Source organism: Mustela putorius, unplaced genomic scaffold (assembly GCF_011764305.1).
Source record: "Mustela putorius furo isolate JIRA1106 unplaced genomic scaffold, ASM1176430v1.1 tig00000596_pilon_pilon_pilon, whole genome shotgun sequence".
NCBI classification, from domain to species: Eukaryota; Metazoa; Chordata; class Mammalia; order Carnivora; family Mustelidae; genus Mustela; species Mustela putorius.
The window spans coordinates 15,404,997-15,426,450 of NW_025421428.1; the positions used below are offsets into that span (position 1 = coordinate 15,404,997).

Below are 21,454 nucleotides of genomic sequence, written 5' to 3' on the forward strand. Positions count from 1 at the left end.
CACTTGGTGAGCTTTGACCAAAACTCATGGATCCGAAAACACAGCACTGCCTAGAACAGTCCTCCTTCCTGTCCACAAACTACGAAGGGTCAACTCCAAGACCCTGCCTGCAGCAGAAAGATAAGTGTCCCCACCCCCCGCGGTTCTTCTCCCAGAATCTGCGCCCCAGGTCCATCAGTGCCCCCTGGAGGCGGCCGGTGCTGGTAGCGCAGGCTCACCCTGCTCCGGTCACTCCCGGCCCTCGGTTCTCCGGGGCCAGCCACATTTTTAAACCGAGAAACCAGATCATATAACCGCCTACTTAAAGCCGTTCCTCCTGCCTGCTTGCAGTCCGTCCAGCCTACAAGCCTGGAGCCACAGGTCCCACCAGCTGCCTGACCCACCGGAACCCCCCCCCCCGGTTCGCCACCGGACAGCCGTGGTGGCCCCTTGCAGTCCTCGGATGCCCGTGGTCCTGCCCATCTCGGGACTGTGGCGCGCCCCTCATGTTCTGAGTGTCACATGCCACCCGACACCTTCCCCCGCCACCCAGTGCCCATGCAATCTTCCGGTTTACTCTCCTAGGACTCATGACCTTCCGTTAGCCTCATTTTGTGTTTCTGTTCACTGTCCCTGCCTCTGAGGCACAAGGCTCCACTCGGATCTCCGCTGTCTTGTTCACGGTTTCTCACACCTACCAGGGCCACACAGAACCTACTCAGGACAAGTTCCAACACGCAGGACCGACGCAGGGCGGACATCAGATTCTACTTCCATAGGGAGCACGCGGATGCACGGACGGGGCGAGGACAGTGCCACGGGCCAGCACACAGAGGCCGTCGGGACGCCGGTCCTCAAGCAGTCCGCAGAGCTCAGCCAGCTGGCCGGTCGGCCCGCCGGAAACCGGCGGCTGAGCGGAGGGGCGGGCGGACACCTCACCAGGCCTTTGTCCGTCTGGGAAAGGAAGCCCGCCCGCGCTGGGCTGGGCGGGAAGGCTTGCGAGGAAAGCAGCAGAGGGAGAATTTCGGTTTACGGGCTGGCAGATGGAGGCATTCATGCAAACACAAAAGAGACAGTCTATTTTATCAAGTAAAATGCAAACTATTTCAAAGGTCTAGCTTCGGGGTACTTGCCTCATTCAACTCGTACCCTCCCCACCTCCTGCCTTTCCCACCTGTCTAGACCCCACCATAGAAAGGACAGAAACACTCTAAACTGAATGCAAACGGCCTGGCTGACAAAATGTCAGACGGGGGGAGGGCACCAGCTGGGAGCCCTGCGGCCTCCAGGGGCACCCACAGGAGTCTGCGAGCCACGCTCCGCTCTGTTCTCAGACGGGCCCACTTCCAGTACCGCAGACTGAAAACGGATCTGTCAAAGACGGAAGCTTCTGTGTAACAGCAAACTGAAATTTATTTCAAGTTTACCCTTCAAGTAACTCTATTCTTAACTTACAGGACTGAACCTCATACCACTACTTGCCAAGTTCTAATAAAACGTCTTTGTAAGTCTGATTTGCAGGCAAGCATCAATCTGTCCTAGAAAACGATCACAGTACGGAGTCGTCGTCGTCGTGTGTCTCCCCGGGCTTGGAGAGGGAGCAAGAGGAGGGTTGTCTGGAAGGCAGAGCCGCACGGGGGCGGCGGGGCGTGGGGGGGTGGGGTGGGGGGGTGTTCTCTTCCAGGTGGAGCCAGGGTGGTGGGGTTTGCATGTTCCAGCCACCGGAGGACACTCTTTCCCCCTGTGCAGGCCCTTTCCTGCTTCAGCAAGGTGGTCTTGGACAGGCTCCAAGTTCAAGAGCAAGTTTAAGCTACACAGGCCTGGGTAGGGGCAGCTGGCTGGCTTAGTTGAGTGTCCGACTCGGGATCTCAGCTGGGGTCACTATCTCAGGGTTCAAGCCCTGTGCTGGGCTCTACGCTGGGCAAGGAGCTTACATTAAAAAAAAAAAAAGAAAGAAAGAAAGAAACATACGTAAGTCTGGGTAGAAATCGAGCCCAAGTAGTGCGCAGCAGAGTCCAGCCTGAGCCATCCAGGAGTTACTGGAGGTGGATGGAGTCCGGGCACACTCCGCTCAGCGTCCTCTAGGAGTGGAGGGTCTCTGCAGCGCACCCACCCCAGCACAGGGGTGAAATGAGCTCCACAGAGTCCTGGGCAGCTGTTCCAGAGCCTGATGGGACACTGCCGTCCTGGCCGCGAGCCTCTCTCCTGGCAAACGGCTGAAGCCTCACAATGCTGGCCAGAGAGAGGAAAAGTTCCCCGCGCTCGTCTTCCCAGCGCCCTGATGACCCGGTTCTCATACCTGGCATCACTGAGCTCGGCAGTGCCGCAGTGGTGCTCCTCTGGTCACGGTCATCACAGAGTCTCACTCGGGGCTAACCACAGCTACCTGGGCCAGGGGTGGGGGGCACAACAGGCCTTCCTGGGGCCATAACAGGCGGATGTGACCCCTGCCTGCTTCCCACCTTCTGTCCACCCTCTCCAGGGTCCAGGCAGACTCCCGGAAGCCTCCTGCAGCTCCCCACCTTGCACACCCCTGCAGGTGCACTGACCAGTCAGTCGCTCTTGCTGGTGTTGTCACCCCTCCGCCATCAGCCGCCACCCCTACTCTCCACTCTCTGCTTGAATGTGGGCCCATGGGGGACACCAAGCAGTCCTAGCTCATCTCCAAGAGGCCAGCGTGGGTGGGAAGACCAGACTGCGTGGTGAGCTCAAGGGGGGCAAGCCAGAGCAGACTCTGGGCAGGAATGAGCACCTGCCTCACGGCCACCACGCAGAGGGAGCGGCGGGTCTCGGAGCCACAGAGCCTGTCACTCAGCTGTGTGATCCTAAGAGAAGACTCAGCGTCGCGCCGCCTCCAGGCGTCACCATCCAGGACAGGGGTGACACCCACAACCCCTCACAGAGCAGGAAGAGCAGGTGTGCACTGTGACTGCCCGCCAAGTCTCCGGCTCCCCTTTGAGCCTTACCTAGGTCCAGCGCTGTTGCAGAAAATCTGCCTGCTTCCGCAAGGGAGTACATGCGAGACCCACAAGAACAGAGGCTGAGGCCTAGGTGACCCTGACCCTGACCGGGACACTCTTTGGGATGGCCAAGTTTCCCTCGAGCTAGTTCAGAGACAGCTCACGGGCCCAATCGGTGGCAGCATCACAGGCTGAGGGAACGCCACGGCCCGGCTCGGGGCTAAACGATTTCCAGGAACACAGCAGGGTTCTGTTTTGCAAAGGATTTAGAACTGACAGGCCTAAGCCAGATCCACAAACACTGGCGTAGCATTTGGCGACACCCAACAGTAGACCTTTTGTTTGTTAAGCCTTCTTAGGAGGAAAAGCACTTATTTCAAAAACCTTGAAAATGTCAGTGAAGTGTTAAACTTCAACCTAAGTCTTTTAGAAAAACAAAGGCCCCCTCAGCAGTTCCCAGAGCTGGGAGGAGCCCCACCCCCTGCAGACCACCCCTCCTGCTTCCGTCCTGCTTCCGTCCCGTCCCTTCCGAGCTGACCCCATGTGGCAGCGACGACGGTGGAGGGACATCTGGGGAGACAGAGCTCCCCGACCCCAGGCAGTCTCACGGGGGAGCCAAGCCTAGCTCACTCTCCAGAAGCCTTGGGATGGGGCTGGAGGAGGGGTGGATGGGAAAAGCCGGCTGGGTACTCTCCATTTTAAGAGCGGTGCTGAGAGGCACCTGTGGTGGCCCAGGGCAAGGCCTGTGTGCCCCAGGGAGGGGACAGCCGAATTCACAAGTGACTGATGGGGCCAAGCGGTGACAGGGGGAGGAAAGCGTGCATTCACAGGGGGAACAATGGGCATCTGCTCCCCTGTGGGCGGCCAGGGGTGGGGAGAGGGTGCTGCTTCCCTGGGATTCCATGGGGAGTTGGCTGAAATTAGGCACAAAAAGGACCCTGTGGGAGATGAAGCGGGAAGCAAAGGCTTAGACATAGCACGCTCCTTTCCTGAGGAATTCTTGTGTGTGGCGGACATCCACGAGGAAGAGGTCATGTGCTGTGATTCCTGGCGCTCTTGGCCACGAGCCTTTCCATGCAGGAGTCTCTGAGGCCCAGTGTCCCTGAGAACCGTGATCCTGCAGACGTGGGGCTTGTGCTGACAGGAGGCTGGGCCTGGGTTGGGGCCCACGTCTAACAAGCCCCCAGGTGACTTCTCTCTGGGGATCCCAAGTGGGCCACTCCCCAGTGCCGAGGGCTCTGCCCAGGTGTCCCTGCAGCTGTCCTCAGACCACAGCTGCTTTTCCCTTCCAGCCACATCTCCCTTCCACCACAGGCCTGACTTGGCCAGCGTCCAATCCTGTTAAGATAACCGTATTCAGCTAACAGCTGAGTTAATCACCCCATTAGGTATGGATTTTACCGCCCTCATTTCTAGAAGGAACCTTCCATCCAAGCTCCATGGCCCCTGACTTGCTGGTTCAACACAGAACAGTCTGCAATGTTCGAATCTGGCTCACGGCATCTGTTTCAGACGCCCAGCCCAGTGAGGGAATCAAAATGTGCACAAATAGGTGACAAATGTTTTGCCACAGACAGAGTCCCACATTTGCATTTGAATTTACATGTCGCTTCTGCCACTCAAAAACAAATGACAACTGAAAAGTTCTGTTATTAAAATGCTTGCTTGTTCTCAGAAAAAAGGCTTTAAGAGAGCCTTGAAGGGGCAGTCTGTCCACTTCCTAGCCTCTGACCTCGGGTCCAAACACTGGCGGCTTAAGAAAACGAGATCAGAGAACAAAGCCTTCAGAATCAAGAATCCCAGCACGCAGGGACGCCCCGGGCCAGGCGGTTGGGCGCCTGCCTTTGCTTTGGGTCATGATCTCGGGGTCCTGGGATGGAGCCTGCGTGGTCGGGCTCTCTGCTGAGTGGGGAGCCTGCTTCTCCTTCTCCGTCTGCCCGCCTCTCTGTCTGCTTGTGATCTCTCTCAAATGAGGGAATACAATCTGTACCAAACAAAAAAGGCTCCCAACACTCCAAAGCAAGAGAACATATTTTAAAGATAATCATTTGCCGGGGCGCCTGGGTGGCTCCGTGAGTTAAGCCTCTGCCTTCGGTTTGGGTCCTGCTCCCGGGTCCTGGGATGCAGCCCCGCATCGGGCGCTCTGCTCAGGGAGTCCCTCCCCCTCTCTGCCTGCGTGTGGTCTGTCTCTGTCAAATGCACAAACAAAATCAAATCATGTACGGTTTTGCGCAGAAATCTTAGTTAGGCGTTGAAGTGTGTGTGAGCGCGTCCCGTGCCGGAGAAAACATCACGGCAGAGGACGAGGTCAGACCCAGGCACAAGCGCAGAAGAAGGCGCAGCGATTTGCTCCGCTCCCGCCCGCGGAAACGCGTAATCCGAGGTTCGCGAGCGCCGGCTGGACCGCGGCCGGCCCGCCCCGTGCGGGGGCAGCTCCGACTCCGGGCCGGGGAGCCCCACCGCACGCTCTGCCAGCCGGGCCGCGCGGGGCGGGTGCCGCGGCCGGGCCGTGCGGGGCCGGCGAGGAGACCCGGGCCCGGCCCCCGGCGGGCGGCGACACCGTGCGGTCCGGGGCCCCCGCAGGCGTCCGGCGCATCCGGGGGGGGCTGAGCCGCCGGCCCCGGCCCACCCCCAGCTCCCGCCGTACGCGCCGCCGGCCGAGAGGGTTCACGGGCAGGGGCTCGGGAGCGCGGCGGGGACCTCGAGCCCTGGGGGCGCCGCCGCCCGCCCCGCCGGCCGGCCCGGCTCCCCCCGCGGGCGGCGGCTGCGGCCCGGGCCGTCGGGGTCGCGCGCGGGCGCGCCTCACCTCGCACGTCCCCGGCCAGGGCCCGCCAGGTGGGCGCGTAGCCGATGCAGTGGCCGCACCACGAGGAGTAGAACTGCACGAGCCACGCGGCCGAGCTGTTGGCCGTGGCCCCGCGCACGCTGCCGCTGTCCAGCACCCACACGGCGTCCTCGCCCGCGCGGTACAGCCGCGCCGCGCCGCCCGCCCCCGGCCCCGCCGCCGCCGCCGCCAGCAGCACGAGCAGCGGGGGCAGCCGCCGGGCTCGGGCCGCCGCCGCCGGGGCCGGGGCCGGGGCTCCCAGGCTGCGGGCCGCTCCCGCCGCTCCCGCCGCCGCCGCCGCCGCCGCCGCCGCCGCCGCCGCCGCCGCCGCCGCCGCCGCCTCGGCCGCCGCCATGTTGGGAGTGCCGCGGCGCGCCTGACCTTTCACCCTGGCAACCGGCGTCACGTGCGCCGCGCGCGCCCGGCCCCGCCCCCGAGCGTGCGCCCGGCCCCGCCCCCTGCAGGGTCCCCGGGTTCAGCGACCGAGAAGGTCCCGTGTCCGACGTGCGGGCGTCGCCGCCCCGTCGTCTGGCCGGAAACTCGCTCCCGACGGGCCCCGCCTGGACGTGGGCGTCCGCTGCCCTGAGCTTGGCTTCCGGGGCATCTCGGTCTGGGCCGCGCTGGGGGGCCGCGTCCCCAACGCCGGTCCGCGCGCGCTGCGGGAGGGGAGCCGCGGGCCCGGGGCAGGACGCTGCCCGCCGACCGCTCCCCCCGGCCGGCCTGGGGACCTCCCTGTGTAGGGCCAAGGCGCCCGGTCCTCGCTTCCCGGGACCCGCGGCTCAGCGCTCTGTGTCCCCGCGGCCCGAGGAACGCGGGCCCGAGTGTCTGCCCCGATGTGCCCCGCTGTGCCCCGATGCGCCATGCTTCCGTGGTGACCCGAGGGCTCCCCCTTAGTTCCGGGGAGCCGTGAGCTTGGAGGCAGCCGGGGGCCTTGCTGTCAAGAGCCACACGTTGACCCAAGGACAGGGTTCCCTGCATGAGGGGATCCCGCCGCAGACCTGGAGAGCCTGGAATAGTCGCTCAAGTCTGCAGCGGCGGGCATGGGCCCTCCGGTGGAATGACAGGTTGGCCTGTGCCCTGGCCCACTCCGTTGAGGTGGCCGGTCAGCCTGCAGGTGCCTGGCGGGGACGGCACGCATGGGCCAGCGGTGCGGAGCATGGACGGGTGTGAGCTGCGCACCACCACACACTTAACGGGCTTAAGGCTGCCCTTCTGCTCCCAAATACAGGTGCTGGGGGGTGCCCGACAGATGGGTTCGGTGGGCCCAAGGCCAAGGTAGCCCACAGGGCTGATGCTATGAGAAGAAAGGAGCGGGAGCGCAGGGGGGTTGTGTGTGTGTGTGGCTCAGTCAGTCGGGGTCCGACTCTCGGTTTGGCTCAGGTCGTGATCTCAGGGTGGTGGGCTCCAGAGTTCGGGAGTCTGCTTGAGATACTCTCTCCCTCTGCCCTTCCCCCAGCTGGTGCCCACCCGCTTCAAATAAATAAGTCCATATAGGAAATGCAGGAGCAGCATAACCAGGGCCTCTGACAGGTTCCCCACTCCAGGGAGGCACTGCGTGTCATCCCGCGGCAAAAGAGAAGCAAGACAGCACCTAAAGCTGTGAATGACCAAGAAAGACTAATAGTCATTACTTTTCTGGCACCGAGGAAAGGGCTGCATTTTTCCTGAAAAGGAGCTTCAGATCTGTTAGAAGTTCATCTCCTATGGAGGGGGAGTATTCCTGACCCTTAACAGGACGTGGGCAGCAGAGCAGGCCATGCAAGTTGTGTCTCCTGGGGGAGCTCCCCGAGGTGCCTCACCTAGTGTGGAAGATGGCGGTAGCCGTCCTCAGGAGGCTGTCCTCGAGTCCGGGAGGAGATATTGGTAACTTTTTCCTAATGTCAGAGGTCGCCTGAGCAGGGGATGCCTGGGGGGCTCAGTAGTTAAACATCTGCCTTCAGCTCAGGTCACCATCCTGGGGTCCTGAGATCAAGCCCTGCGTAGGGCTCCCCGCTCAGCGGAGAGCCTGCTTCCACCTCTCTCTTGGTCTCTTTCTCTCTCGATCTCTCTCAAGTAAATAAAAAATACATATATGTAGATGCGTGACAAATGTGTCCTTAAGAATAAGCCGTTCCTAGTAATTATCAGGATCCGAATTGTTAAATTTAATACTTTTCTCAGGGCCTCTCAGAACTTTTCTAAAAAGAGGCCTATCGCAAGTGTGTTTGAGACGCTCAGCGACGCATCGGGGGCACGTCTGGTCCTCCGTCTCCCTTCCAGATCGGGACAGCCTGGTTCCCAATGGGACATAGAAGGGTGTCATCCTCCTCCCCCTCCTTGTGTGGAGCCTGGCGCCCCTGCTCTTGGGCCATCTGAGGGGGGCTCAGACGGAGGCCGGAGGTGTCGAGGAGGGCCGGGGTTTCCCGTTGTCCATGGCTCATCTCCGTAAGTCCGGTCTGCCCACACGGGTGATCCTTTTCAGAGGCAGAGAGGGTCCAATTCGGGAGGAACATACTGTCTCTGCCGGGAAGATGGAAGACCTGACTGGCTTCTCCAGGGACCTTGAGAGTCAGCAAGATCAGCCGAGCCTTTTCTTGTGGCCTTTTTTGTTTGCTTCAAGTCCTGGAGCAACAGCGGGTGGGGGACCGGCGCAGGGGTCCCTCCCTCGTCCGGCGCTTGTTCCTGCAGTGGGAGGAGAAAGGAATGACTGGGCGCTCAGGCTCCAGTCTGTATGGGGGGAGGGTGCTTTGGTGGAGCAGCTGCCGTCTGCTTTGGTCAAGATCTGACTTCTTTTTCTGTCCCCGCCTTGTTCTGATCTGTTGCACACGGCCTGAAAGGCTGGGTCCTTCACACATGACTTGTCCAAGCCAGGGCTACCCCGAAGAGCGAAGAGAGCCCCCACATAAATAGGAACCTCCAGACCATTTGCCTTGTTTGTTTGTTTTTACAGAACAGGTGTGAGTGCAGAATGCTGTCGGTTCCTACTTCCCCCGGAGGGCGGTTCCCTCCACCTTCCGGCTGGTCCTCGGGCCAGCACAGGGGCGGAAGGCTGTCAGATGCTTCTTTCTGAGGGTCGGTTGTGACGATGCCCTCCGGGGGAGAGTGAACTGTGGAGGGCGTGTTCCCCACCTACAGAATAAGGACTTTCTGAGTGTCCCTGTGATTCTCTGCGTCTTGAGTACGGCCTGAACAGGATGTCTCCTCCTACCTCTGCGGCTAGGGGCAGGGGTGAGGCCTGTCGGGGTTGTGGCCGCTCGGTGCCCCTGAGCCCTTGGTCCCCCGTGCCCTCCTTCTCCTGTTTCAGCGCTAGAGCCGGCCTGTGTGCGGTTGGCCTGTCCCCACCAGGTCCTCAGGGGCACGGCCTGCGGGGCTCCCCAGAAGGAGAGGCCAACCACGGCCTCGGCAGGCAGATGGGGTTCTGTCCTGACTCAGAGCTCCAGATGAGAGCCTGGGCTATGTGCTCCGATCTGGGACCTCCCTCTGCAGCAACCAGGCTTTCCCAGGGAAGGCAAATCGGGGATCCCCCCTTCGCCCCATTCACATCTCCTCTCAGCTACCCAGAGACTCACCCACGCTAATTACAGGAGCAAAAGGCCTCCTGCAGCAGGGCTGTGACCAGCCTTTGCCCGCTGGTGACCGGAGGCGGGACCGTGGGCCTGAAGAGCCACAGGTGTCGTCTGTGGCCCCAGAGAAGCCCCCGCCTATCACCTGGTGCAGATCTCAGGGGAAAACTCGGGGTCAAAGGGATCCAGGGGAAAGCGGGGTCGGGGAGAGGAGATGGCTCCACTCGGCACGCTGCTCACCCGGGACTGCCGCCCACGGTCCGCTGGGTTGGGTCGCCCGTCGGGTCACCGCGTCCCTGTCCCTTCTACTTCGGAAGCCAACCATGAGCAGCCTTGGCCGGGGACCCTCAGGCGCCGAGAGGGGGCGCCCCTTCCCATCAAACAGCCTCCGAGCCCCTGACCCTGGACAGAGCCAACAGTTCCTGCTCCGGGAACAGGACGATTTGCACAGTCCGGGTGCACCAAGCCCGACCCCCGAGGCTTCAGAACGGCGGGCACGCGCGGGCTGACGGATTCCCGTGGTGCTCCTGCGCGCCACAGCAACGTTTGTAGGGCAGAGATGGCCCGAGAAAGGAAAGGAGAAGAAAAGAGAAAGTGCATTTGTCGCGGTACTGCTCAGCCTCCCCGACACCCCTGATGAGCCCCCAGAGGAGTCCCCAGCGCCGAGTGGGCATCCCCCGCATCCGTGTCCGAGCGCACTGGGGGAAGGAGAGACCCAGACGGGGCGGCAGCTTCACGGAGCAGAAAGGACTCCCACATGGGAGGGAAGGGGCTGGGGGCAGCGCAGCCTTATAGGGTCTGGTCCAGCTGCCTTAGGAGTCTTCTCTGGGCGGGGACCACTGCTGACCGTTTTCCGTTTAGAGACTTTTCTCTCTGAGGCTGTGGCGTCCAGGACCTGGCGGGCATGGCGCTTGGTCCTCGCTTCCCGGGATCCGGGCCGGCGGCTCAGCCTTCCACACTGTATTTTCAACGTTCTGTGTCTGCTTTAGGTCACTTTATGGGTTCTTCGCTCAGTGGCTGCTTGTCCAGTTTTCAGCATATAGAGCCTGACCCGCAGATGCTTGGTACGACCTCGCTCACGCCAGCTCCCTGATGACCTATTGACTCCTCAAGTCCTATCACTATGCCTTTTTGCTTACTCCAACAGGAGACCTGGTTTTTAATTGTTATTTGTAACTGTTATGCACATCCACATTTTCTCTGGACTGTGGGACTGAAACAGAGAAAAGAGGAAGTGGATCACAGAGCAGACGTGAGTCAGCGGCAGCCACTGGCCTGGTCAGAGTCTTATGCTTCAGGCCTCTTGGCTCTTCTGCAGCCCAGGCAGAGGGAGGGCATGTGCAAAGGCCCTGAGGTAGAAGGACCGCATGTTGGAAGAACAGCTGGAGCAGAGTGAGCCAGGGAAGGGAGGGAACCAGAGAGCCAGCGGAGAGGAGCTCTGGGTGGGCCCTTACTAGCTGGACTGTAGACAAGGGCCCCAGCTCTGAAAGTCGTGTGGCCATCAGAGGATTTTGAGTAGGGATGAGGGTCTGCTCTTCTGGCTGCCATATAGGAGGGGCGAGGGGAAGCAGGAGGCCATCACAGCCCCCCAAAGGGATGGTGGGACTCATGGTGGCGCATGGCAGTGCCAGTGATGGGGTCGGACTTTGGGAACATCTTGAAGGTAAGACACATGGTGACTCAAACCCAGATGTAGACAGAGAGGTCGTGTCCTCCTGGAGGGAGGAGACAGCTGTGGACTGAGCCGCGGACTGGCGAAGAACACGGGGGGTGGAGTCGGGGTGAGATGGAAGCCCGAGCTTGGTTCCACATCTGAGGGAGGTGCCAGGCCACTGGCGGGCTCTGGGGGTGTGGGGCTCCGAGGGTAGGTAGGGCTGGTGCAGGTCACCACAGCAGGCCAGGAGGACAGAGGGGACGGTTTATGGAGAGGCCGAAGGAGAGAAGGAGCGATCCATGAGGACTTGATCGATGGCTCTTCCCAGGAGACCTTCTGGGAAGGGGAGTGGAGATTTGGGAGCGGGTAGGAGGGCTGCAGGCAGGAGGGAGAGCCCTGCCCAGCAGGGAACAGGGTGGGGAGAGCCAGGGTGGGCTTAGTGGAACCCAGAGAGGGAAAGAAGGTGAAAGCCAGCCACTGAGGCACCCAGTCCCTACACCCCTCAATCCCCCCAGCTCAGCCCCTCTCCACAGAGGGGGCTGCACCGGCGTCCTAAGGGAGCCCCTGTCTGCCTCTTGTGCTTCCATGGGCCCCTCCTCCTCTGTTGGGGCCCATGGGAGCCCCTGCTGCCCTCGAGGTGGAGCTCAGCCTCCTCTGGGCCCCCATGCCCCCGCCTCTGCCTCTGCCCCCGCCACCTACGACCAGTTAGACCTCCACCTGCGAGGCACGGCCACGAAGCCACAAGACGACAGAGGCGCAAACAGACCAGCAGGCTGGTCACCGGGCTGGCAAAGACAGGCTGGCCGGGCTCCTGCAGGCCGCCATGCACGCCTGCACCCCACTCCCAGGAGGAATTTGACCTAGGATGCTGTCTTGGCCCGCTCAGACCGGGCATTTCCTGAACGACAGACATTCATTTCCCACAGTTCAGGAGGCTGGACGTTCCAGATAGGGGTCCGCGGGTCAGCTTCCCGTGAGCCCCACTGCTGGGTTTGCGAACTGCTAGCTGCTTCCCTGCCGCGTCCTCCTGGGGCCTTTGCTCTGGGTGCCCCTGTGAACGGAGCGAGAGCCGCTCTCTGGGGCCTCTTCTCACAGGGCCCCGGCTGCATGGCCCCATCAAACTCCCACCACCTCCCGAAGCTGCTTCCCAGCACCAGCACACTGGGGGTTAATGTTCAACATAGGAATTCTGGGGAGACACCAAGAGCCGCCTGGAGAGACGGTGCTCCTCTCTTCCGCAGGTGCAAATACCCCTGTCACCACTCTACCCTGGGGCCTGCGTGTCCCCATCCAGGTGGCAAGGGAGCCAGAACGGGGTGCTCTAGGGCAGCACCCTGGGGCGGTGGGGTACGTGCTGCCCCACCGAACAGCCTTGGGGTTCTCCTGTTTCCTCCTTGGCTGGCAGGCGGCCAGCACCCACTCCGCCAGCCCCAGTCCCAGAGAGCACTGGCCAAACCCCCCTTCCTGCTGTGGGGATCCATTTCTCTCAGGTCTCATCAGGCAGGGGGCAGGGGTTGACCCGCCACGTGGGGACAAGGCAGGCTCGTGCCACTGACCTCATGAACCCTGCTGGTGGCCAGTCCGCATGGGCGGGTGACACTTCACCCCAAACGGGCTGGGTGACATCGAGCCAGCTGTGGCACCCGGCTTCGCCCAGCACGGAGACGCTGCACCCGGAAACGCACACGTTGAGTGTGGAGTGCAGCCAAGCTCAGAAGCATCGAAACGAGGTGTGGGGGGTGTATCTTAGAATCTGAGAAACCGGCAGCATTGCTGCTCCTGTTGGCTTTCCAGGCCCTGCTCCAAGCCCCACGCCCCCACCCTGGCACCGCCCTGCCCGGAGAGAGGAGCTGCCCTCCGCAGGAGCGCGGGCCCCAGTGACTGTGCTGCTAAGGAAGGAACATGCGCAGCCCAGGGTGATTGTCCAACCCTCCGACAGGACGATGCGCTGCGACCACAGGCATCCGACGGTGGGGATGCCCGCACTGTGGAGTGGATACGGTGAGGGATGGTGTTCCTGTATACAGAGGGGGAAACTGAGGCTCAGGGGCCCAGGTACTGTAGTTCAGCGCACATGGTACAAATTCGATGGTGCGGTCTCCAACCTGGGCATCCTGAGGCTCAGGAGGGGCCGGCAAAGGCGCAGCTCCTTCCCTGCTCCCGGAGCTGAGCCACGCCAGCCTCTGCAGCTGGCTGGGCATGAGCCCCGGAGGGCAGAGCCGCTGAGCCTTTTCTGTGCCCCACAGACAGGGCAGACTCTGCATGGGACCGAGGGAGGGATCCAGCTGCAGCCCGGGCTCTGGAGCGGGCCCTGCCCTCCAGCTGGTGTTTGGTGTCCCCACGGAGCTGCTCGGGAACACCGTCCATTCCTCAGAAACCTTCTAGAAGGACGATTATTCCAGACCACTGCCACATGCCAGGAACGGAGCCTGGAGGGGGGTGGTGGTGGTGGTGGTTTCAGTCCTGTGTGTCCTCATAAGGACACCTTGAGGAGGGCCCGGACCGTGGACGTGTGGGGACAGGGTTCCTGTCACACCCCCAGGAAGAGTTGGAGAGCAGCATCTGGGATGGGCTCTGAGCGTCACAGCAGCCCTGCTGGGTCATCTTAAGGCCTGGGTGGATGCGGCCCGGCGGGCCACGGGTGCAGGGGAGCTGCACGTGTGCCCACGATCCTGTCCTTGTGTCCCAAACCTGTCGGCATTTTGCAAACTCTCCCACCTGCTCCCAGCTGTGCTCACGGGGACACGGGAGGGCCTGTGCTGGGGGACAAACGGTGGGGAGCAGCTTGGCGTCCGTGCCTGGCAGAGGGTGGGCTGTGGGGGCTCACAGACCACCTTCTGGGGCCCGGGGGCTGCCTGGGGACTGGGCACGGACAGGTCTGATCTCAGCTGGATTTGCTCAGGCACTCAGCTGACAGTTGGAGAACATGGCCCAGGCAGACCCTGGGGGGCTACGTGCCCTGGGTACAGGATGGCACCATCCAGATGGGCAATGCTGTGTTCCCCTGGGGCGCATACCTGCTGCTGCCCCATACCTGCCCCCCTGGCCTTCGGTGGTATTTTTTGTTTTTTTTAAGATTTTATTTATTTGACAGACAGAGATCACAAGTAGGCAGAGAGAGGGGGAAGCAGGCTCCCCGCTGAGCAGAGAGCCCGATGTGGGACTCGATTCCAGGACCCTGGAATCATGCATGACCTGAGCCGAAGGCAGAGGCCTCAACTCACTGAGCCACCCAGGCGCCCCTCCCAGCTGTGTTTTATAGGAACGGCTGTGTCGGCCACTCCGGGTAAGGGATCAAAAGGCCCTGTAAAGCTGGTCTGGTGATTTGGGGTTTAAAGCGCTGAAGGCGCCTCCGGGGGCATTTTATGCAGAAGGGGACGGCAAAGCAGGACAGCTGAAAGAGACAGATCACTGGAAAATTAAATGTGGGCTTTAACTGAGAAATCATCGTTTTCTATGAAAGAAAATGACTTCTCTGGAGGCCGGTATCAGGATTTATCGGCCCAAGAGATGGTCAGGGATTGGAGTCAAGGCGTGAGGCCCTGGCGGCCACAGTCTCGGTGCAGAATTTTGCCGGCTCCATGGACTCGAGCGCCAGAGCTGTGCTCTGCATTCGCTGGGCCGGGGGAGACTGAGGGCATCAGATACCTTCCCCGGGGCTGAGCTGGACAAAGTTCCCACAGAGCGCAGGGCCGTCGTGGGTGCGGGGCCGCCAGCACCGGGGAAGGTCGCTCAGGAGGGTCCGGCTGGGAGCGCAGCCACCCCACCCACGGCCGCCAGGAAGGGGGCAAATCTGCAGGGTTGTGACGCAGGAGATTTATTACCATGGTGGCCAAACCTGTGTGCGAGATACATAATTCCTCTCTCAGCCTCGTAAATCCAAAAGGGTCAGCAATAAATAGAGAAAAATAAAAAAATTACAGACTGATTTGTTCAGAAAACTAGAAGGAAATCAATAAAAAAGCTGTCGCTCAGAAGCTATTTGGAAATGTGTCTACAGAGCGCGAACACCCCCACCCCCGGTCCAAGCCTCTCCCCAGCGAAAGCAGGAGCGCGTGAGGTGTCTTAGCTGTGCCTCCCCGAGCCCCGAGCCAGCCTGTGACAAAGGTGGGTCTGGCCAGCAGCCGGCCCAGACACGCGGCTGCCCCTGAGCTGGGGCCTGGTGGAGGGCTGCCTGGAGGAGGCAGCTTGCCAGAGCCAGAAGGTGGAGGGCACAGGCCGACCTCGGGGCTCTGCCAGGCATGGAGACGTGTCCCACCTAAGCTACAAGTCACGAAGGTCTGGGTCTTCCCAGGGGTCCATAAGTGCTGTCGAGGGGATGAATCCCTCTCCGAAAGCTGGGAGGTGTGAGGCCCTGGATGGAAGGAGCCAAGGCCTGAGGGGTCAGCACCCCGCCCTTATCCTGAAGACTGCCGGTGTCCCCGAGGGCTCATTCCATGGTGGACGGCCACCAGGGAACGGGCTCTTGTGTCTTCCAGAAGGTGTCCTGAGCGCCCTGGGCCCACCTACCCCCAGAGGACAGGCCAAACCTTGGCCAGTGACCTTTGGCCCTTGAGTGGGCTACTTCTCTAATCCACACAGCTGGGTTGGCCCCCATGCAGGTCTGGGCCTCCCAGGACCACAGAGCTGGGGGTGTGAGCCCGCACAGATGTGCCCCCTGCCCACCTCCACCCGGGCTTCCCACATCCCCAGAACGGTGCTCTCTCCCGTGGCCTTTGTGGCAGGCTCTCTGTGCTGGCGGGCGGTCTCTGTGGGCTGGTGCCTGGTTCAGCCTCGAGCTGCTCCCCTTCCTGGCTCCTCCAGAATGTTCTCTCTTGAATCCGTGACTTCCGCATCTGTCCTGGGCCAGCCAGCCTTCGGACATGCCCCGCACAACCTTTCAGCTTCCCGCCTCTTGAACTATGCAGCAGGGACCCTTTTGGGGGCCTGATGGAAGCCGTGGACCCAAAGCCCGGAAGAACAGAGCCCACTGCACGGGATGTCACAGCAGTGCCCGGTCCCCCACCTAGCGTCAGAGGACCACCTGCACGGCCGGCGGCAGGTGGCTATTCTGAGCGGCGGCTCTGGCCTCGGTGGTCCAGACTTCCGGAGCCTCCCCCACACACAGGCACACGTGGGCACAGTGACACAGCAATGTCACAGGTGTCTGTGTGTCACCGCGGGCCCTGCCCTGTCTCCTCAGGAGTCTCATCAGTCTTGGGGACGTGCCGGGTCAGCCGTGGGGACACAGCTGCTTCTCCATCAGTGGGCGGCCGGCTGGGCCAACTCTGAGAGCACAGCAAGCGTGTCGCACAGGATCCTTCTGGTGAGCTGGCTGGACACCAAGTCCACCACCTCGGCTCTCTCCCCACCAGGTACATCTGCGTGGGAGCCCACGCCCAAAGCAGGATCCAGGTCGCCCTGCCCGGTGCCAGACGGCCCCGTACCTCCAGCTGCCAACAACATGGGCAGACCCTCCGCGGCCATGAAGGCCACTCTGGATGGGGTTGGGGACTGCGCTGGCAGCCTTGGGAGCCCCACCACGGCACCACCATCCCCCCCACACAAGGGGGACCCTAGGCAGCAAGCTGGCTCAGACCACTGGCTGCCCACAGCCTCAGCTCCCCCATCAGAACACGATCCGCCCCATTTTTTCCCAAGGCTTCCACCCTGTCTGCCCGCCCCCAGGCAGAGCCCTGACTCTTGGGGCCCCGGGGACAGTGGCTCAGGCAGGACCTCCTCAGACAAGGAGGGCAACTCCCCAGTTCTGATGGAGGCATCGTCCCCGGGGAGGCCCCGCGAGCCCCCAGCAGACATGGCGTCTTCCGGTGGGGGAGGGAAGTCTCCCGAGGGCAGGCTGGCGCCCTCGCGCTCTGCTGGGAGGGTGGGTGGCCAAGGAGGGAGGCTGGCGTCCCTGTGGGTGGAGGACGGAAGGTCAGCACTGCCATAGGACAGCACGTCGTCCACGGGGGACAGGATCTCGCGCAAGACCCCGCTGGCCAGGGTGGGCTGGGCTTCCTCCGGGGCAGGGGAGTGTCCCCTCCCCCCACATCCAGGTGCCCAGCCCTCGGGCGTCCGGGCTACCAGACCACCAGGGTCCCCAGGAGGAGCCTGCGGGCTCACGGGGACCTCAGGCTCAGACCGGGCCTGTTGAGGTTTCCTGTGGTTGGACAGACTCAGGTCAGTGACCCCAGACCCCTCGGGGCAGCCAGCCGAGGCCTGAAGAGCCCCAGTGTCTCCTCCTTCGCCAAACTCCACCCCTTCTGATGCCAGGGACCCGAAGGGAGAGGAAAGGGGCAGGTCTGAGTCATTGGAGGGAGAGGCCGTGGACGGGAGTGGTGGGGAGGCAGCCTCCGGGGACACCTGTTTGGCTCTTTCTGTATCTAATCCACTGATCAGGCTCCCGCTGGTTCCGGAAGCTTCCTGCCCCTCCTCAAGGCCCAGGGAAGGAGATACAGAGCAGGGCACCCTGCCACCTTCCAGATGGGATGAGCCTCCCGCAGGGGAGCGGCGCCCTGAGGCTGGGTCAGCACCGGGGCCTGGCCCCAGCAGGTTCTCCTCATCCCAGACCTCGCTGGATGCCTCTGACAGTTCCGACCCTGACCTCCCAGAAGGGGCATCCGGGAGAGGCAGCAGCCGGCCCGCGCGCACGAGTCCTCCCCTGGACTCTGGACCCCCTGCGTCTGTGGGGGAGCCGCCCTGGCGACTGGTCCTGCTGCCCTCCAGCCTCTCCCAGGCCACCCGCTCCCCGCCCCGGTGGACCCCCCAGGAGTCTTGGGGTGAGAGCTCCCCAGACCAGCCGGGGTCTGCATCAATGGGGTCCCCAGCTTCCCAGTCCGAGAGGGAGACAGAGCTCTCGGAAAGCTGCACCAGCATGGCGGACGCCTTCTGAAACTCCTGGAGAGAAGAGCAGGACAGCCCGCTCAGGGAGGAGGCGGCATGGGACCCGGCACAGGTCCCGGGAGCTGACTCAGACTCGGACTCGGGGCCCAGCCCCAGGGGGCTGCCCGCATCTGGGCTGGAGGGCGCAGGAGCTGCAGAGAGAGGGGCATTTGGGGGTGAGGCCCACAGTCCTTAGGCTCTGTCACCCCTGCGGGCACGGACGGGCTGCAGCCCACAAGCCACAGGCCCCAAGCCAGTGGCCCAAAACCAGAAACGCCCTGACAGGCAGAAGAAATGTCCACAGCGCCCGCGTGGCTGAGCCCCCACTCTCCACCCGCCCACAGGGGAGGGAGTCACGTCTGGGTGGGTCTGGCCTGGGAGCTGCTGTGTGCTAGACGGGGAGGCTGCACCCACACTGGCCGGCTTCCTTGAGGCCCAGACACCCTGGACAGGGGTCTCCCTCACCTGCCCCGCAAGGGCCCGTGTCGGGAGGGTGGGGGCGGGCAGGGCTCCCCCGTGGGGCTCTGGGAGAAACCTGACTCTGACTGAGAAGCTGGTCTTGGATGACCCTTAAGTGGGAATTCCTTGTCCCTTGTGCAGAGTGGGGCCTTTTGCGGGGGGGGTCACCTGGAGCAGCAGTCCACGGGGCAGCTTCCGGCCGAGAGAAGGGGTCGTGGGGGTCCTCCTGCCAACAGGTCTCCATCCTGCAGGCACATTTTTGGGCGTGTCCCGGGGGCTCCCCGGAGAGGGTCCCATCCCCCCAGCCTCCTCCTCAAGGCTCAGGGCCTCTGCGGGACCTTCAACTACCCCGTGAGCTTGACAGCCGGCCTGCCAGGCATCTGCCCCAATAGGAAGGGACCGCCAGGGCACAGGACTCCCCGGGTGGGGGCAAGGGGCCCTGTGTTTGCGGGTTCTGGCCTGTCCCTGCCTGCAGCATCAGGTCTCTGGGGGTGTTGCCATCTGAGCAGCCCAGAGGCACGTGTTCCCCAGAAGGGCCCCTCCTACCGCCCCTACCACCGGACCTGGGGCTGATTCCCCAGCGGACTTCTTTGTTTCCACAGAGGGGGTCAGGCTCCGGACAGCATGGGGAGGGCTGGGGGTGCCCAGGGGGCCCAGGCCAGGACGAGGGGTACCCGGAGGGAATGCGGTTCTCTGGAGGAGAGGACAGGCATCTCCATGCCCCAGGTCCCGACTCCTGCCCGAGAGTCCCGCCGGCCCCAGGCAGCCCTCCAAAGTGCACACCTCTGTCCCCCTGACGCCCGGCTTTCCATCTGGTGGGGCTCCTCCTTGGGGCTGTCGGCAAAATCCAGCTCTGGTTCTGACTCTGCTGGGCTTATGCTGCCTTCAACCACCTGCTGGGAGCATGTTGGAGAGAGACCGCCCCAGGGCACTGGGTCCTGGCCCCTCAGCGGTGGATAACCTCCAGCACGTTCCTGTGACTATGGTAATGAACAAAGACCGTCCCCTTAAAGACGGCCCTGGAGACCCCCACTTGCCAGATACCCCACCCCAGACTCCAAACACCCCCTCAATGGACGAATCCACCTGGGAAGGGCCAAACAGGTCCCAAACATCCACACCCCCATCTGGTGGACAGGGTGACCCGTCCCATCCAAAGCCACACAGTAGAGCCTGACCAAGCAAGGCCAGGCCCCCACTCTGCCCACAGAGGGTGCAGGGCCAAGCCTCGACTCACGCCGGCTTCCGGGGGGCTGCGCGGACTCCTTCCGCCCAGGGAGCGCCGGCCCTGGAGTTTCTGCCCGCGGCGTTCCCTCAGAGGCTGCGTCCTCTCCATCGATGACAAAGGGCGGGGCTTGGGCGGGGGGTCTCCTGTGAGCAAAGAGACCGTGAGCACTGATGGGAGTGGAACGCAGGGTGTGGATGGCACAATGTCTAGGAATTCTGAAGCCATGTGGAACAGTCTCAGAAAATGGGCCCACCCTTGACCTGGCCTCCTGTCCTATAGAGGGGGAGACTGAGGACAGGGAGGAGCACCCCTCACCCACCCCCCTGCCTGGAAATGCTGGTGGAGGTGTGTGCAGGGGACCCTCCCGCCGGTAGGCCCCCTGCACCTAGACATGGAGGGAGCGGTGGGGGACAGCCCTGTCGCACAGCTCGGGCAAGGCTGGCCAGGATGCAGGTCTGTCTGATCACAAGCCGGGTGCTGCCCCAGGTGGCCAGGGCCCCCGGACAGAGTGATTGTCCGTCCTCGGCCGCTGCTGCCTTATCTGGTTACCTTGGTCCACAGGGATCTGGCTCTCTACCAGCCGGCCCCCAGCATCAGGCCAGCCACTGGCCACAGGCATGTCCTCTCCCCACACAGGCCTTGGAGGCGGTCGGTGACTGTCCGCAGCTGAAGTGGCCTCGGGGTGTGTCCTGTCCTCCTGCCCAGTGGGAAGGCTACAAGGCAGTGAGTGCAGAGGGTCTGTGACTGCCTGTCAGGGCTGTGCCCCCCACCCCAGGCGACAAGTCCTGACTGGGACACTCCACAAGCAGGACGGCATGTGTCCAGGGCACAGTTGTGGACAGTGGCTGAGTGGTCAGCACACGGGTGAGGGAAGACAGGGCCTGGGCCCTGCCCACCAGGCCGTTGCCCCCAGATGGGGCCGTGGCTGGGGGCTAACGGCATAGGCATGGTTCTGCGGCGTAATGGGAGGGACCGGCCACTGGGCTCCCCTGCGCTCTGGGAGGCCCAGATGCCACACATCCAGACCTGCTCCCGTGCTCGGGACACATGGACCGACATCAAGAGCCCCCTCCCCCATGGTCGCAGCCTCAAGGAGGCGGCCGGGGGCAAGGGCCTGGTGCGAAGGTCAGTGCTGGTGGGGAGCCCGGCTGGGCCACAGCTGCCTCTCTCTCAGGCTCTGCCTGCCGTGTTTCTCCACCCTCTCCCCCAAGGTGCACACTACAACCAGGCACAGCTTGCTGCCCTCCCCTGCCCAGCGTCTCCCCGCAGTGGGGTCACACCCACATCGGGGGCGTGAACAGGGTTGGGGTCCCAGGGCCATCCTAGAGCCTGTAATCTTGGGCCTTGAAGGAGGGGACCGCTCAGGGACTGGAGCTCTGACTTCTCTGGGACAAGGCCTGGGAGGCAGCTGTCCCCTCTGGGGTGTCCCAGACGCAGGCCCTGCCCGGCCCCAGGAGCAAGGGGGCTGCGCCTGAGCCCATCACCCACCCCTCAGCACTGCCTAGGGGACAGGACCGGCTAAATAATCTGGAATGGGCCTCAGGCCAGGAGCCAGGACAGGGGGTAGGGAGGGCGGTGTGGGGCTTAGCAGCGCAGGGAGTGGCCCCGGGGGCCCTAGCTCAAGGGTGCACCTGGGCCCTCACCCAGCCCCAGCTCCACTGAGCTCCTCTTGCTGGAGCCGAGAGAAGTTCCTGTTCTCTGCACGGCCTGACCTCCCGCAAAAAATCAAAGGTCTCTCTCAGTGAGGAAGGGAGTGGTTAGGAGAAATTTGAGATTTTTCCTTCTGTGTACACAGCTTCTCTGTTCCCTAACTTTCCGACGGCGACTCGTGCCTCGCTGGTGTCAGGAGAAATCAAGCGAGGCCTCGCCCCCCCGGAGGACGGCTGGTTCCCGCAGTACCCAGGCCGACCCACAGCCTTGCACACGGCCCCGCCCACCCAGCCTTCC

At 62.8% G+C, this 21,454-nt stretch overlaps 2 protein-coding genes across 9 annotated transcripts in view; both read right to left on the reverse strand.

The window, feature by feature from the left end:
* QSOX2 (quiescin sulfhydryl oxidase 2) overlaps positions 1-10,915 on the reverse strand; it is a 35,383-nt gene extending 24,468 nt beyond the window's left edge. The window contains exons 1-3 of the mRNA XM_045082920.1: positions 10,760-10,915; positions 6,145-6,419; positions 5,746-6,026 (exon numbers count right to left, since the gene is read on the reverse strand). Of these exons, the coding sequence (XP_044938855.1) occupies positions 5,746-6,026; positions 6,145-6,419; positions 10,760-10,915 (712 nt within the window). The remainder of the gene's footprint in view (positions 1-5,745; positions 6,027-6,144; positions 6,420-10,759) is intronic.
* A 3,845-nt stretch (positions 10,916-14,760) lies between these two features.
* The window catches only part of CCDC187 (coiled-coil domain containing 187), a 41,699-nt gene continuing 35,005 nt past the window's right edge, over positions 14,761-21,454 (reverse strand). For 7 of the 8 annotated variants that reach the window (XM_045082714.1, XM_045082712.1, XM_045082709.1 and 4 more), the window contains 5 exons: positions 20,057-20,220; positions 19,517-19,650; positions 19,063-19,259; positions 18,448-18,524; positions 14,761-17,972 (listed from right to left, as the gene is read on the reverse strand). In XM_045082714.1, coding sequence (XP_044938649.1) covers positions 16,201-17,972; positions 18,448-18,524; positions 19,063-19,259; positions 19,517-19,650; positions 20,057-20,220 — 2,344 coding nt within the window. In that variant the 3' untranslated portion in view covers positions 14,761-16,200. The remainder of the gene's footprint in view (positions 17,973-18,447; positions 18,525-19,062; positions 19,260-19,516; positions 19,651-20,056; positions 20,221-21,454) is intronic. The other variant, XM_045082711.1, reaches the window with a different exon arrangement.